At 46.6% G+C, this 18,286-nt stretch overlaps 1 protein-coding gene across 1 annotated transcript in view; it reads right to left on the bottom strand.

Moving 5' to 3' along the window:
* Positions 1-7,071: 7,071 nt before the first annotated feature.
* The window catches only part of Delta (neurogenic locus protein delta), a 108,038-nt gene continuing 96,823 nt past the window's right edge, over positions 7,072-18,286 (bottom strand). Inside the window, exon 8 of the mRNA XM_076435296.1 lies at positions 7,072-14,151. Coding sequence (XP_076291411.1) covers positions 12,090-14,151 — 2,062 coding nt within the window. The 3' untranslated portion in view covers positions 7,072-12,089. The remainder of the gene's footprint in view (positions 14,152-18,286) is intronic.

Genomic DNA, 18,286 nt, shown 5'->3' with positions numbered 1-18,286 from the left:
TCTGGTCCTTCCGACACCGATTCACGACACTTTCTCGGCCCGTTGCGTTGTTATCATGAATCCGCGAGGAGTCTCCATAAGGTGGTAGACTCGTTTTTTCAGGATACGCCGGGAGACCTTTGAATGCTTAAGACCGTGATTTTTTCGGTTGTGTCCCCCGCGTGGGGAAGGCGGCTTTATGCCGCGATGGCGATGAAATTGAGTTCCGGGGACATTCACAGGACCGGTCTCCGGCAATCCACTCGAGACGGCCAGCTGGATTTGCGTTTCAACCGCAACTTTTCGTCGAGGAATAAGTGGGAATGGTTTTAGTGGATTACGTTGAGTTCGCGCGGGAATTTCTGGAATGAGATTTTTCAGAAGAATCGGATTTTCCAATTGCCTGCATACAATCGATATCGAAACTAATGTCCGTGGGGAAATTGGAAAATTTCTTCAAGTGCGGTAATGCCTCGGTATATGCGCAAGGGATGTACACGATATATGCGACAGGATTGATCACGCTATCGCGGAGCGTACCGCTTCATTGAATCTAAAGTGGTCCATACACCACACGATTGATTGTACGAATCGATAACAATTTAACCCTTTGCCCTCGGAGCTATTTTCCGAGCTAGAACAATTCGATTCTGTATGATTTTTTTTTCATTTTATGGATATGAAATTGTGGCCAAGGAAGGACAGCGTATGGGAAAGAAAGAGAGTCGCCGTCGGCACAGTTCAAAGGCTCGCGTGTTCTCTTTGATCCGTACTTACATGCTGTCTTTCTCTACGTTCGGCTTTCAATTGAACTTTCGGCCGGTCGGCACGGCAGACGCAGCCGAAAAAAAAATAATGTCGGTATGCGATATTTGTCCGTGCAGAACACATACTGGTTGACAACTATCGCGACTCTACTGTACCTTTACAATACTTACATGTTTACTATGTATGTACTTTATTAGTAGTCTAATTTTTGTAGACGAACTTTAAGACAGTGGAATAAAATACAATCTTATTTCCAGTGGTAGTAGTGTTTGCAAATGTCAACAAAATAAAAATTGTACTAAATTCTGTCGAATTTTATATTCCACTCTTTTTTGAAAATTTTTAGAAACCATAAATGTACGAAGAGCCGCAGTCTATTGATTAGATACCAACATATTTAATTATGTAAACAATATTTCGAATAATGGCACAGCAATTTTTAGTAGTGCCTTTCTCTCTCTCTCTCTCTCTCTCTCTCTCTCTCTCTCTCTCTCTCTCTCTCTCTCTCTCTCAGAGTCGCCACTCGAGCCCTAACGATTAACTCTTTCCGAATAGCGATATATTAACCCTTTGCACTCGGAGCTATTTGAACTCGAAAATTAAATATTTGTTCGACCTAGAATACTTCCACTCTCAATGATTTTTGAAATTTCACGAGAATGAAATTGATATACACATAATAATAACTCATCCAAAACATAAATGTTTAGTAATTGATTAAATACCAACTTAATGCAACACTGTAACTAGCCAACTGTTCCATTATCCGAACGCCCAGGGTTTCACATATTCAGTGCAAAAGTTCGTGCTCGTTTGAAGTTATTAAACTGTGTTGCTCGCTATTTAATGAACAAATACGTTCTGCTAATAAACGATCGGAGAACAGCTTCCGAGTGCAGATCTCCGCGTAAGTTAGCGCAAGCTTTTCGAAATATTGCAAAGTCCTGTACGTAATATCGATGAGCATTATTCGCGTTTTCAGCAGCGCGATACATATTACTCGATATTACCATCGAGCAGCAATTAAAACTCCGCCGTTGACTCGTACCGGGCGCCGCGCCGATGATGGGAGTAAGTAAACCCGCGCTGGTATTCATCAAACGCTGATCAATATTTATGATCACGTTAGTAGATTTCTCTCTCTCTCTCCCTCTTCTCGCTATAATTATCTCTCATTAAATATTGATTTCGCAGCGGCCAGGGAAACAAGATGATCGGAGTGGGAGGAGGCTGGACGGTGCATATCGATCATCATTATTCAAATATCGAGTGAACGCGGATATTATTTCACGGTGGAGCACGCGGATAGAAGAGCATCCTCGGTAATCCACGTAATTAAATCTGTTTTAATTGGACGATTTGCTATCGACAAAGACAACGTTTGAAATGCTTCCTCTTTGTTTCGTACATAGAAACGGTCAACGATCTTCGGCGAACCGTTCTCGTCAGGGATGGTAAACGATTCGATTAATCGAAATCACCGTGTTTTCGGAGAACAGTTTTGGGATTGACCGATTGGGAACCGATGGAGAAAGCAAAATTTCCGGGACAAAATTTCGGTGAGCAAATTTTCAGGTTTTGGCAGAACCGATTGGGAATACAATTTTTCGGGGTTAAAATTCTGGTGAGCAAAACTTCGGGTTTTAGGTCGAACCGATTCGGAACCGATTGGGAGCGCAATATTTCCGGGTTATAATTTTGGTAAGCAACATTTCGGCTTCGGGCCGACTCGACTGGGAACCGATTGGGAGCGGAAAATTTCCGGGACTTTGGCAGCCGAGTGTCGAGGGATCGACCGTTTCCCCGGCGCCATTGTTGCATTAGCCGTTCTCCGCGACGCGACGCGACGCCGACGTGTCGTCGCGATTCCACGGAGCCACGGTGTTCCATGGGATATTCTACACGTATACTATAGGCGAGAATGTATACGTATGTATGCACGAAACGATATAAGCAGAAGCCCGGGAACCTCGTGAAAGTCGCCGGGACCGAAGCAACATCGGCTGGGCAACCCACGACTCATCGTGTCGTTATACATACATACATATACGCGCCGGTTATTACCTCGCAGCTTCTCCGCTGCAAACCCATTACGACTGCCGTGGCATTCTTCGTCTCTATGCGCACGGTCTTCTCCCTCCCCCCGTTCGCCGCGCTTCATCCCCGTTCAGCCCGGTTAGGTCCCATCTCATTCTTTTCCACCTTTCCCCTCCAGTTAATTAACATTTTTCCCGGTCACGGATTTTTCACGGCTCCCATATACCCAGCCTTTTTATCGACGCGTTTTCCATATGCCGGCGCTCCCGCGACGTTAATAAGACTCGAGGAATGTCCCGCGACCCTTACCACCTCCCTCCGACATTTTCCTACTAACGACAACTCGATAATTCAGCCCCGGGAGCTCTAAACTTGCGATTTTTCCAACGAGGACGCGCGACCCCTCGGAGTTCAAAGGACGATCCGTACCTTTTTACTTCACCTGTGCGTTTCGTTCGGGATTCTCGAACAGGTATCCCACAGATGTATGGTACAGATTTTTAAAAAATGTGCACTGTTTCCACGATCTAGCTGGAGAAAATTAACTTTGATGACGATCCAGATACAGTTAGGAGCATAACTGACCATTAGACTGCGGATTTTATGCATTTATGACAAAAATGGATACGTACAATTTAAGACAGTGGAGGTATTAAACAGATTTAAGGCCGCCAGTGTATCAGTTTCACCTCAATAAGATAATTAAAAGAAGAATGAAATTTTTATTTGGCTCCTGTGTCTCGCAATCAATGCAAAAATGTTTTATTTTGCATAAAGATCCGCAGTCTACTGATCACACATACTTCAAATCAAAATCCGAAAATCTTGAAAAATTGCTATTCTTATCACTTTTGATCGTTTACAACTCGTAAACCAATTAACCAATTTCAATGAAATTTTCAGAACGCATATAACCAGTTAAGTTGACCAAACAAGTCTTTTAAATTTGCATTATTGGCCCAGCTAAAAAAGTTGTAAAAATCAATTTTTACTATTGCTTTTCACAATTCCGAGCAAATGCATTTTTTCAACATATTTTTCTGACGTCATTTACTAATTATTCTGATTTAAAGTGTGCGCGCGCGCGCGCGCGCGCGCGCGTGTGTGTGTGTGTGTGTGTGTGTGTGTGTGTGTGTGTGATCAATTATGCTCCTAACTGTACATATAATCGACAATGACGTATTAATAGTATCTAAAAATGTAGTTCACTTCGTTTACTTTCGTGGTGCTGTATTGTGGCTTTCAAATTCTCATTAATTGCGTTGTTACCGTATGTAGCATTGTCATTTAAAAAATATGTATTGTTATCTTCCGCTATTGAAGATACTTTTACAAATTTCTTATGTCCACATTATGTTTCATTAACCTTTTAAACCTCAGTTAAAATTGTATCTCTATTCCGAGCTTGAACCAGACTTTTAACACATTATACCACTTTATACACTGTTCATTATAATCTCGATTGAAAGCTAAAATCAGAAGTTGTACAAAACGTTAAAGACGTTTTTCACAAATTATGAGATCCATTGTGTTTCCCTTGCCATCATAAATGCATAAAATCCGATGTTGGCACCAAGGTCCCCGGTCGTTTGCTTCAACGAAAGTAGAACAAACAGAAGAGCAGCATACACCGATGCTGCTCCGATGAGATTCTCGCCATAGATCTTCTTCCCGTGAAGCCACGATCGAGTCGTGAAGCCGAATCGAATCGAATCGATCCAAAGATTTAGCGGTGCGCCGGTAAACACCGCGATAAATCAGTTTCGATGGAAACGTAGTCCTCGCGGCCTACTTCCTGTGATTCGAACCGGGTCGGTTCTCGATCGACGTCGGTGTATGTATTATCAAACTGCGATATTGTACATTAATTAGAGTTAACATTCTTCGACACATTACTATTGTAAAAAAGCAGCGTTTTTCATCATTTAAAATAACACTTCTCAACGGAAGAACCTGTATTAAAGAACAATTCATTTTCCGTGACCCGCAGATCAAGTGTTCGACGTCCGCTGAACTCGCGAACGATCGTCGCGTCGATCGGAGAGTTATAACGTCACAGATACTCTTCTGTAGAGGCTCTGCAACTCGGGAGATTTTCCTCGCGTCGGAATTTGAAACGGAGATTAATCGATGGATGGATCGAGTGAAAATTCGAACCGTGAGCCGCGGATGGTTATCGGTTTCCCATAGAAGTGACCGTGTCGAGTGTGACGTAGGCGTCGGTGGCGATTTATTCCGGCAGCAGACCGATCGCTGCGACACTTTGAATTCTAATTACGCGCACGGTGCCCCGCGGTTATAGAAAATCGCCGGGGCCTCTTATCACCGCTATCTGACGTAATTCCGAGAAGATGGGACTTCCTCGATCGGGGGGCCGGACTGCGGACACCTTGTCCTTCTGCTGGTGCCTGGCCCACAGTTATGTTCCCACAAACGAACACGTTCGCGGCTACTTTGTCGCGACGCGGCCGTGTCCTGCGTTCGTAAGCGTGGGGCCCGCCACGGAAACGCCTTGGGGCCCGATCATGATCGTCCTTTAAGGATTCAGCGTGCATTGCGTAACTCTCGGAACGCGGTTCAGTTTCTCTCTTTACGATGCTTCCTTGAACCTGCCATCGATTCTCGACATTGCTCTCTTACAGTACCGGGTGATTCAAAACTCGCTGTACCCTCCCACTCCTTCCGTAGATCAATTCGAATTAGTATTCTTCCTTCGGGATCCTTAATCGTTTTGTATCTGTACAGAGTCATCCAAAATTCACAGCAACCCCACTCTTTTCATAGGTTAGTTCAGAATTAGGATTTAGGTTTTCCTCTCAGGACGATTCCTGCAAGCTCAACTTCGTCCTTCATCATTTTCTATTACAGTGAAGGTGATTATAAATTCACTGTTCCCTCCACTCCACACTCCCTTCGTCATTCTATTTGTGATTACAATTTAATTTCTTCTTTCAGGACTATTCCTACAAGCTGAACATCATCCTTAACCGTTTTGTATTTCTACAGAGTCATTCGAAATTTACTTTACCCCCCACTCCACACTCCCTGCGTAATTCTATTTGTGATTACAATTTAATTTCTTCGTTCAGGACTATTCCTACAAGCTGAAGTTCATCCTTAATCATTTTGTATTACAGTAACGGTGATTAAAAATTCACTGTACCCTCCACACTCCACACTCCCTTCGTCATTCTATTTGTGATTACAATTTAATTTCTTCTTTCAGGACCATTCATACAAGATGAACTTCATCCTTAATTTAATCATTTGATCCTGCAAGTTGCTGTCCATGCTAAATCGATTTATATTACAGTATAGGGTGAATCAAAATTGAATGCCACCACCTCTCTACTGTTGGAGCATTAATTTACAATCAGGATTTAATTTGAAGCTCCACGATACTCACAGTAACTTGTTATTAATCTACCAAAAATTTTGCGTACACTACAGTGCGATTCAAAGTGAAATAGACATATTTTATAATATATAAATTTTTTCAAATAGAATGTAACGTTTCACGATGCCTTCCGGGACCTATCGCTTTTTTCAAACGTTTCTTGTAGTAGAGGGTGATTGAATGTGTGTCGCGCGGTATATCCTTCGACAGACAAATTCGCAATTAAAATTGTAAATAGAAAACGTCCCGGGCAATTAGGATTTTTACGGTACACCGACGGTTTCAAGAGTCGAGTAACGCACAGATCACTGTAGAACCACGTAGACCGACCACACCTTGATTTTGCATGTGTCGTTTGGACGTCGCACTATGCAAATGTAAACACACGTCGCTGGAAACTGTTTGACGACGACTCTCGAGGACCGACGCGAACAGACTGACATCCTATGACCATGTCGAAACTTGTAATTATCCCTACCCCTCGGGCCGTGAACGAAACGCGGCTGCTCTCGTTTTATTGCATTTTCCTACGAAACGTTTGATCACGCAAGATTGTGCAAGATTTGACCAGAGAGCAAGAAATTTTATTAACCCTACGTTATTCCCCATTTCAGGCAAATATTAACACGTTTTGCTCGACAATTAAACGAACTTTCTCGCTTTATAATGCCTTGAACTTGTTATAAAATATACTCCCTCTGTCCCATAATAATAGTAGCAAAAGAAAAGAAATATAGAACGTAACATCTATTATCAAAAACTAGATTACACTCTAAACAATAAATTAAAAATATTACTCCTAATTTTTATTTTGAAAATTTAATGAAATGGACAGGGAGCAAAGAAATGGGAGCGCAGCGAGACGAAAGGTAATGAACAGAACGCAAGGGTTCGTTTTAATTGTACCATTATTAATCGTCCACTGTCGTTCTCGCGTGACATCATCATATCGACAAAATTCATCCTATATACACGATCGGCGACAATAATAATAAAAATAGTAATAATAATCGCAAGTTCGTAAACCGTAATAATTGTACATCACTACAAATATACAGATTCGCAACAGCGCGCGCGTATATGTATACATATATATATTCATGTCTTCGTATATATTATATAACATTACGTCGATCTCCGCTCTCTTTTTACACATTGGATACGTTAGGAATCTTTACACTGAGTATATACAATAAAACATGCTGCTCCTCTCGCCCCTCGACGGGAAAAGAGAGGACGCGTGCGAAGAAGCGATTCGGAACACTCGCATTCGTCGGGATAAGGAACGGAACCGTTTCGCGACACCGAACTTCGAAAGGAAACGCTTGCGACCCGGGAACCGGCGAATCTCCCATCCGAGAAACGAAACGCGACTCTCTCGTGGACGTTCATTCGCACAAGCATGAATTTCCGAATTAAATGCTACCGATTTTCAGCTATCAACAGCATTTTCGACAGCAACTCGATCGATAGGGGATGCAACGCACCGAAATCGTCCAAAGAAACATGCGAAAGAATGATTTTTGCGAGAGGGTAGCCACAGAAAATTGATCTACATAGAGCAGGGTTACCATATTCAGGCCCCTTACCCTGCCGCTTTGCTTCCCCCACTCTTCCCTCTTCACACGGAAGAGTGGGAGAAATAAAAGCTGGGCGAGGGGCGGAAGGGCCTGGGGCCTGACGAGACTAGAATATGGTAACCCTGACCTAGAGTCACTGTGCTATCGTTCAACGACTTCCACAAATCTTTCGATTTCTATCGGAATCGGGGATGTTAATTAACACGTCTGTTCCTCCGGATGGTACATCCGCCGAGGGTTCGGCGAAGGGATGTTTTTCCCGAGATAGCCTCGAGAGTCAAGATCGTGTAAGTACAAAAGGTGACAACAGCTCTATCACACGCATTGTATTCCATCGTATATAATTATAATCGTTTATACGGACGTGCCTCGCGTTTAATTACGGAAGAGAGCCGGCCTCGGACGTCACCGTCGCGCGACTGGTGAACGAACGTTCTACGATCGATCGATCGATACGGTTAATAGATCCTACCGGCGATACACGTCGTCAAGCGACCAGCGAACGCGTAGTTTCTCGACATGCGATTTCTGCGATCTCCCTCGCCCCCCCTCCCCCACCCATTTTTCATTTCCACTTTCGAAAAGATGCTTTTTCCTTCGAAAATTTGAACTTGAAGAGAAGGACCGAGAGACAGAGAGAGAGAGAGAGAGAGAGAATGAATGAAAGAGAATGAGAGAGAGAAGCAAAAGTAAAGGATAAGTTGCGACCTGACTCAGTGTTGTTGTTGGTAGTCGTGTTTCGTTTATTTAGTAATCATTATTATTTATTAACAGGAACATCATCGAATCTTTGTTCGTTACATCGTCATCGTCGTACGTTTTCGCTACAATTACAATTCGTGTATGTGTGTATGTGTCTCTGTGTACGTGTGTGGCTGTGTGTGTATGTATGTACGAGTGTGTGTGTATTTATGTGTTTGTGTGTGTGTGTGTGTGTGTGTGTGTGTGTGTGTATGATCGATCACTATAAATTCAGTATATTTATCACCACCGGCGTTAATTGATCATCGGACAAGTAGCGTGGTAGTGTGTGTGCACACTTTGCGTGCATATGTATATATACAAATATCGATATATATATATACACGAGCGCGCACGGACACGCAGAGAGACGGAACACGCGTGTCCCGTGGAATATACATGTACACGCGCGCGGACGCGACGCAGCACAGGCACACGGACACGGAGACACGAACACACGGGACATACACAGGCACGCGCGCTCACACAAACATCTAATACCGGTGTCAATCATCGTTGTCATCAATCAGCGCGGCATATATCGTTCTCGTCGTCGATACACACGTTTGTTTTTTATTTTCAGCGGCGTCATCCATATATAAATAAATAATCATCATCAACCGTGCGATATAACAACGCGCGCAATTGTCATTCGCTCTCGACACAAACACGTTTCCAAGGTCGAAGCGGACGAGAAAACTCTGCTCTCGAAACGCAATTAAATAATTTACACACACGTCAAAGAAGATGGGTGGGGGGAATATTCGAACGAGACACGACGCGACGGTTTCTTCTTCGATTACAGGGGTAGGAGGGAACGAAAAAATTGATAAATAAATTACAACGATTTTGAACGAGCACGGCGCAGACAATGAGTGGGGATCGCGTTTCTCGCAGACTTCGACGTCGAAAACTTGGAATAACTCGTCCCGGTCGGTCCGAGACGTCGGGTTTCTTCTCTCATTTACATATATATATTTTTTTATATATATATTTATATTTATACTTTGTTCTATCTATATATTTATATATTCATTTATTTATTTATTTATTTATTTATTTATTTATTTATCTGTTTATACATATCGCCGAGTAATGGTTCGCTGAATGATGCTGCCACATCGGAGGCGCGCGCGCGCGCGTGTTACGAGAAAAAAAGAAAAGCCAGCCGTTGTTCCCCTAGAAGAGTGTAACTAGGACTCGCCGACGCGTCCTCCACTAATGCCCGGTTCAACGATTACACAGCAAAACGGTCTCGCGAGATACTTCGGCTTTTCTTTTCCCCGTTCAAGAATCCCTTCGCGGACCGAGAAGGTAGAAAATCGACGCGATTAGCTGCGTTTCCTATGGCGGATTTCGGGGAATCACCGTTGTTCCGGTAACCTCGGCGGGGACAATATCGTCGCGGCGGTCGATACAGCCTTCTGGATCGTTCTCGGAAAACTCTCGAAGCGAACAGGTTTCAAATTTTGTGGTTTTGGTGGAAGAAAGTCGATACGATGGGGCCAATCGGCAAACTGGGGTTGCCGCACGGGGAATCCCAGTTTGCTGGGCGGGAGATTTGAAAGCTCGGTCTTGTCGACAGAGAATCAGGGGTAGGCTCCTCCCGATCGAAAACTTTGAGAATAGACCACGGATGTTGCAATTTTCAAAGGAACTAGAAAGAAACGAATACTTATAGTATTCTTAACCCTTTGCACTCGAAGCAATTTTAATTCGAAAATCAAAATCATTTCTTTCGACCCGGAACATTTTTATTCTATGTAATCTTTTTTACATTGTGCACATGAAATTTAATCAGTTTTCTCACGTAACAGTTGAACACAATTTATAGAAAACAAACGAATTTAATAATATTGAAACAGTTTTGAATAATGGTGTGGCCATTTTTACTGTCGCCTTACAATCGCCATTCGAGTGCAAAGGGTTAAACTATGGTATGGATGTTACAATTTTAAAAAAAAGAACACATGAATAAAAAATTCGACGATACTGCACAGACATCCGTAGTCTAATAACCCATGTCCGAAGAATCGAGGAGTCCACCGGAATACCTCCAATCAATTTTCCACTGGAACAACGTCTCCAGCAGTTCCCAATTTCGTCTCGGGAACTGCTGGAGACCGGAAGAACGTGAAAACCGTTATGGCTCGAGACTTCGAGCGGGAGATCGAAGAATCTCCTAACTATTATTGAACTGGCGACCTGGAAGCCATTTTCCCTAGATCCATGAGGCGACATCGCCCCCGAGCGGCGGTGGTGTCCGGTTCGAGGAAGACCGATATCTCACGGTTCGAAAAGAAAACAGCGTGATTCGAGCGTCGAAAGGGGGGGGGGGGCGGGGATAAAAAATCTCACGAAGGGGCGACATCGTTTGAATCCTAATTCGTCGTAAACTTTCTCGCTCGTAACTATATACGCACGGTACATACAAACGCTTCTCCTCCGCTCGTTACTCGATTACTCTACCTGTCTCTCTCTCTCTCTCACATACACACGCACTCTCTCTCTATCATTCTCTCCGTCGCGCGCGGAACATACACGGACGCGGATACGAATACATGTACATAGAATATATACAAAACGTTTTTGCGGGGAGAAGGGGATTGGGGAGCTTCTACCAAGCACTCTCGATGCATGCACGCTACACGTCCTATCGCTCGCGATCAAAACATGCTCTCTCTTTCTCTCCCTCTCTCTCTCTCTCTTGCCCTCTCTTTCTCGTTCTCGCTCTCCCGTAAGTAATCTCCGGAGACAGAGAGAAAGAGAAAGAGAATATCTCAAGAACTATCGAAACAATGTTACTCGGTGTGCTGAATTTTTAGGGGTTGGGGCGCGCGCGGGGCGTTTGGATACGATAGAATAATATTAATAATATTTAGAATAATAATAATAATATAATAATAATAGCGAAATAGTAAATAATAGTAAATAACAATAATAATAAATTAGTTCTGTACAAAGTTTCGCAATTCGAGCATGATAGAAATATTAATATCTAAAGAACGGGCCGGACGACGGTTATCCGCGGCGTCGTCCGCCCCCCACAGCATCTCGTATGTATAATATACATATACATATATGCATACATATATGTTTTTTATACATTCTCTTTTCCTACTCGATCGGTCGAGCTGCTCTCGCTTAAAAATGAAAACGAAAATAGCGAAAAGAGAAGGGAAAAAAGGAGAGAAATCATACGAATTGTCTTTCCATCGGGACAAAAAAGAATTCTCCCTCGTCCACGAGGATCGTCGCCCGGGTCTCTCTTCTGGGTCCTCCCGACCGGTCACACGCACACGCGTATTCTCGCGGGCGGTCGAACCTCGTAACTGGCCGGCGAAACAACAATGTTTTTTCTCTTTTCACCAAAAAAAAAAAAGAATAGAAATAAAGAAAAGAAGCGACCCGATAACGAACAACGAAAAATTTCAAGGAGTTCGCTCACAGCTTTGTCACGATTCGGGGTGTGTCGAGGGCGGTGAATGGTCGGGGGTGTGTAAGGAACCGACAACAACAACAACAACGAGACGAGTCCATGAACGTTGGCTCCGCGCGGGGGTTGGCTCGGTCCTGTGTCCACGGAACTACACTTCCGTCGCGAGCGTCGCCGCCAGCGACGAGTCGTGCCTATAATGATCGTCTATCACGTACACTCCGCATCCGGATTCCGCGGCGCCGCCGCCGCCCCCGGGCGGTCCGCTGCCACCCTCGGTGATGGTCTGCGGCGGCCTCTTCAGCAACGCGGCCTCCGCGGCGCAACAGCTGTCCGTGCTCGTGTTCCCGACGAACACCGAGGACCTCTTCGCGGACTCTATCACACCGACGCCGACGCCGACGCCGACGCCGATCCCGAGACCCAAACCAAGACAGTCCTTCTCCTTCTGGAAGAGATGGGACGCCCTGTGCGCGGCCGCCTCGGTGTTCAGCTGTTTGGTCGTCCTCGTCCGGCCGTCCTGCAGCACCGGTTCCGGCTTGTAACCCGAGCACGAGCTGTCCAGCGTGACGTCCGTCTGGAACGAGGAGTCGAGGTCGTCTTGTCTGGCGGACGCGGCGTTGTTCACGCTCTTGTTCGCCGTCCAGGTGTTCTTGATCATGTGCGCGTCCCCGGTGCCCAGGGTGCAGACGCTTCCGCCGCCGACGCCTCCGCTGATCATGCCGCTGCCGCCTCCTCCGAGGAGTCCGACGTTGCCGATGCCGACGGTGCTGCCGGTCGAACCAACTGTTCCACCGACGCCGCCCATCACGCCGCCGCTCCTCTTGCTCATGCTGCTATGCACCGCGTTCCGCTCGTTCTGCAACCTGGCCTCTTCGTCGGCCTTCGCCTGTTCCCTCTTCTGCCGCCTCTTCATGCACATCACCGCGACCGCGGCCACCAGAACGAACGCCGGCACCGCCGTCGACAGAGTGGCTATCACGACCACGTGCTCGGTCGTTAGACCAGCGTCCCTAGGCTCGGCGGAAGCCACGTGCCTCGAAAGATTCCCTGACCAATAGCTGGCTCCCGAAGGTGGTACTGCCGGGACAGCGGTGTTCGTCGACGGGGATACCGCCGCAGAAATCGCGGGTAGGATGGCCGTCCCGCTGCCAACTTCCTCGGCACAGGTGTCCCCGTGCCAGCCGATCGGGCACTCGCAGATGAATCCGTTGACCCGGTTGCGACAGGTGCCTCCGTTCTTGCAGGGCGCGCTCCGGCACTCGTCGACGTCCACGCTGCAATCCTTCCCGGTGAAGCCGGGCTTGCAGTCGCACCGGTAGTCGTTCGTCCCGGACATGCATCGGCCACCGTTCGCGCAAGGTTTCGCCAGGCAGTAGTCGACCTTGTCCTGACAGATGCGACCGACGTAACCCGGCACGCATTGACAGCGGAACTGATTGACCAGGTCGACGCAGGTCGCGCCGTTCTGACACGGATCGCCCTGGCAATCGTCGATGTTGGTCTCGCAACGTTCGCCGGTGTAACCGGCCGGGCAGGCACACTTGAAGCCGTTGACGATATCGGTGCAGCTGCCGCCGTTCTCGCACGGATTCGGCGAGCACTCGTTCAGCTGGGACTCGCAGTCGTTCCCGGTGAAGCCGGGAGGGCAACGGCAGACGTAGCCGCGCAGAGAGTCGTCCTCGCAGGTGGCTCCGTGATGGCACGGCGAATCGCGACAGGATCTCGTGCTGATCTCGCAGTGACGACCGCGCCAGCCGGGAGGACAGGTGCACTTGTACGCCGTGCGATGCTGCTGTTGTTGTTGCTGCTGCTGTTGTTGTTGCTTCGAGCCGGAAGATTGCTCCTGACCGTTCAGCGTCTTCGACAGTCCGGTCACAGACATGCTCGAGTTGCTGTACGATGAGTCCATGCTGCACGAGCCGCCGTTCAGGCACGGCTTCGAGTGACAGTCCAAAAGCGGTTTCTCGCAGTCAGTGCCGGTGAAGCCCGGCGCGCACGAGCAGGTGTACAAACCCTGGCCGGTGTTGAAGCAGGTGCCGCCGTTCATGCACGGCTTGTGATTCGTGCAGTAGTTCAGGTCCTGGTTGCAGAACAGACCGCCCCAGCCCTCGTCGCACAGGCACTCCCAGGGCTTTTGGCAGCTACCGTGGAGACAGCCCGGGTACCGCACGCATTGGTCGCAGTACGCGCCCTTCCACCCGTTGTGACATCTGAAAAACACCAAGGAAAACCCGGATCCGTTAGTCGGCAAGCGCAAACGAGAGAGACTCTTCGCGCTGCGCTGGAGAGAAAGTTCGCTCGATCCGCGAGCCGAGCACACGAAAAAGCCTACGGATCTTCGACGCGGTGACTGCTTAGCGATAACTCTGCACTCGAACCATTTCTATCGATATAACGATACGATTTCCAATCCATCGATTTTCTTCATTTTACGATCCGATCATTATTAGACTGCGGATTTTATGCATTTATGACAAAAATGGGTACATACATATAATTTAAAGCAGTGGACATATCTAAAACATTTAGGAACATCAACATATATTAATTCCAGTTTAATATGATAAGATAATTAAAAGAAGAAAGAAATTTGTATTTAGCTTCTGTGTCTTTGAATCGATGCAGATATTTTTTATTTTGCATAAAGATCCGCAGTCTAATCATCACGAACAAAATTTATTTGTACAGATACACGCGGAATGTGTGTCATGCATAGGCAGTCAACGTGTCGAGGTTGCATCAGATCTTCTTCCGAAGCTTCGACAAGCACAATTTTCGCAACCAGCTCCCGAATCGCGTATTCGGCGAACGTGTGTCGCCGATTTCGATAAAGGCCGAAAACGGGCTACCGGAAGCTTGCGAAAGACGGTCGATTTTGGAAATCGGGGAGCTTGTAGACGGAACAATGACAGATGGAAGTCTGCTAATCGCGGGGAATGGAGGATCGCCGAAAATCCTGGGCCGCGAGTCCCTCAGAAAGAATGTTTAAGCGAGGAACGGGGGTTCCCCGAGAGAGAGAAAAAGAGAGGCGAGCCCGCGACAGAGGATACGCAAAGGTTGATAAAGGCGGAGAACTCGGAGATGAAGAAGACGAGGACGAAGACGAAGAAGAAGGTGGAAAGGATTGAGAGAGAGTAAGAAAGAGAGGAAGAGAGATAGAGTTCGGGGGGCAGGGAGGATATGGTGGTCGGCCATTACGTGCAAGGGGGTTACGCTGGCGCAGGAAGGACAAAGAGGTGCGAGGAGGGGGTCGACGCGGGACGGAAAGGTGTGCGCGTGTACCTATACGCGTATTACGGGGTCGAGAGCGCGTGTGTGCGCGCTCGGAGAAAGAAGAAAGACAGGTAGGAATAGAACGAGGAGAAAGAAGGAGCGAGAGAGAGAGAGGGAGAGTAAGAAAGAGGAGGGGGGACTGTGTGCGAAGGGAGAGGACCAGCGAGAAACGAGGAGAGAGGAAGAGCCTGAGCGCTCGCCGCTCGAGAGAGACAGGAGAGGAGATAGAATTCGAAGGAGAGTGGGGAGACGAGTCGTCGAGTAGTGTTCCCACGGTTCGAGCCTCGGCACAGCCGTTCAGTATGCGGGTCAAGGAAAGGTTACGCTGCTCTGTGTGTGCGCGCGCCTTGCTCTGCCCACCAACACACCGGTACCTTCTTCGCGAGCCACCTTCCTTTCCTCTGTATATGTGTGTTCCCGTGGCTCTCTCTCTCTCTCTCTCTCTCTCTCTCTCTCTCTCTCTCTCTGTATGCGTGGATTCGCGCGGACAGAGAGAAAGAGAGAGCCGACAGAGCCGTCGACGTCGCATGACTATACCATTAAATCCCGTGTACTCGCGCGGAGAGCCCCAGCGCCGTAATCGAGAGAGCCCCGTCGTCTTCCTCTCGCGAGAGAGGACCAAGATCGTGAGCGCCAGCGCGCGCCCGCGCGCGAGTAGTTCGAATATAAGAAACCCCGAGGAAGAGAGAGAAACAGACAGGGCCACGGATAGGTATGAAACGACCGGCCGAACTGTGCCGCGGATATCTTCGTAGTCGTTTGTACATACGCGCCTAGCCAACGAGACGCGAGAACCGCCGATTCCTCGAACCGTCCTCCGCACAGCTAGCTGGCCTCCTCTTCCTACCTAGCGTCTCGCGACGACTTTACACGGTTCCATCTTGCGCGACCTAGCCGGCATCGTCTACCAAATTGTAAAACTCAGCTCTCGAAAGAGAGTCCCACACACACAAGCTGATTTTAAATATAATGAACGCAATCAGAAATATATTGAGATACTTGAAACTTTAACAAATGGAATTTCAGTAGAAAATGAACTTTCCAGGTTTTTGCAGACTTCAAGCTCGAACGACAGAAAGAATTATTTTGGAAGTGGTCGGACGCCAGTGCGCCGGAAAAATCATATTTTCGAAAATAGACGGTCAGAGAGGCGGAGTCGGGGGCGGGTCCCCTTCCGCTTTAAACGTCCCCGACGACCTGGAATTTACGGGAGCGAGTGAATTACTGTTTCGGCGGGCCGGTTGCGAAGCGTTTAAATAAAATTGTTGTTTCTCTCGACGCGCGACGCGACGCGACGCGACGCGCGCGCGGACTTTAATAGCGGACCGCGTCTCGCTTCTGCAGGAATAGGGTCGTAGGAGAATGGACGCGCGTGCATCTCGCGACAGGTATACACGGTTGTTCGGCTGGCTACCTCGTGACTATGATCTGATTACGCTCGGTGCACAGGGTGTCGTGAAAGTCAATTATTCACGCGGTCTTCGCAACTCTCGGGACGCGGTGTCCCTCTATTAATTGATCGCGCAATCTCCGTCGTCGAACTTTCAGCTCGAACGATTCCCGAACCGTATGACTCTGTAAACGCGCCTGAACCCTGTGGACGACCGAACTTTCCGCAGAACGGGATTAGTAGGCTGCGGATTTTATGCATTTATGACAGAAATGGGTACGTACAATTTGAAACAGTGGAGGTATTAAAAAGTTTTAAGACCACCAGCGTATCAGTCTCGCCTTAATAAGATTTAATTAAAAGAAGAATGAAATTGTTATTTGGCTCCTGTGTCTTGCAATCAATTGAAATATTTTTTATTTTGCATAAAGATCCGCAGTCTGCTTATGACGAAGACGTGTGTAGGTCGAATGGAGATCAGTGAAAACATTCATGCCATTGGAACCGTGAAAACCATTACGAAATTAAATGAATGTCTACGTAGCCCCAGTATGAGGCAGGGGTGGGCATTATTTGGCGAAACAAATATTTCAAATACTATTCATTATTTCAGATTTTATTTTGCTGAATGAGAATAGTATTTTAAATAAGATGTACAGTTTCGAAAATGAAATATTTCTATTTTAACAATCTGTACCTCAAAATAAAATAGTTCTATTTCAACAATTTGATTCAGAAAATAAAATATTTCTATTTTAACAATCTGAAACACGAAGTAAAATATTTTACTTTTTGCATTGTTATAATACTCTGAGAAACCGCATAAACAACTTTATCGTTAAAAAACCATGATTTTCAGCAATAATGTTTGGAATAAATTGAAAATAAAGACTAAATATAAATACTTTCAATATTCTTTAAATAAAATGCTATTTTCAAATAAATTACTGCATCAAATAAAATATTTTATTTTCAAAGTTGTACACATACTTTAAAATAAATAGGATTATATACTGTTTAAAATACTATTTTACCCAGCTCTGGAGGCAATTGATTAATTTTTCTTTCGCATAAAACGACTGTACAGCGAAACTGTAGTCGAAAATGAAATTGCAGAAAGTCGACTGTCTCTGGTATGTAGAAATTGTGCACGGTCCCGTGCGTTTCTTCGATCCCTTCGTGGTAATCGAGTGGACGCTTCGAGGACACCGTGTAGATCGATCCGAAAAGACGAGGAACACGGAGATTACGTAATACGAATTCGAGGTTCCCGCGACGGGTGGTTTTCTATTCGAAAAATCAAGTGGAATGCCGGCGGAATTAATCGTTCGATTAGGCTTTCGGGCCGCGTGCCTCTCTATGCGTGGAAATAGCCGATATAAATCGGTAAACGCGCGGTTCCCATTGGAACACGGCCTCTGCTCGGATGGATGTTGGCCCCGTTCGTGATACGTGAAAGAATCGCCGGGCTCCCATGGTGTCCCATTGAAATTTCGGAGTCCGCGTTCGGTCGTGCGCGTGGTATCTGAATACCGATGAAGATGATGCACGATGTGCATCATTTTACGGTCCCGGCCGACCGAGCCGGCTGGCTTTCTCTCTCCCTGTTCCGAATACTGCCGCGGCCCGTGTAATCTGGCTCTCTATTTCGATCCTGTTCCCATAACTATCGCGAACATCTT

The sequence above is a fragment of the Lasioglossum baleicum genome, chromosome 12 (genome assembly GCF_051020765.1).
Source record: "Lasioglossum baleicum chromosome 12, iyLasBale1, whole genome shotgun sequence".
Lineage (NCBI taxonomy): Eukaryota > Metazoa > Arthropoda > Insecta > Hymenoptera > Halictidae > Lasioglossum > Lasioglossum baleicum.
Note: the sequence above shows the minus strand (reverse complement) of the source record. Positions and strands in the feature narration are given on the sequence as shown.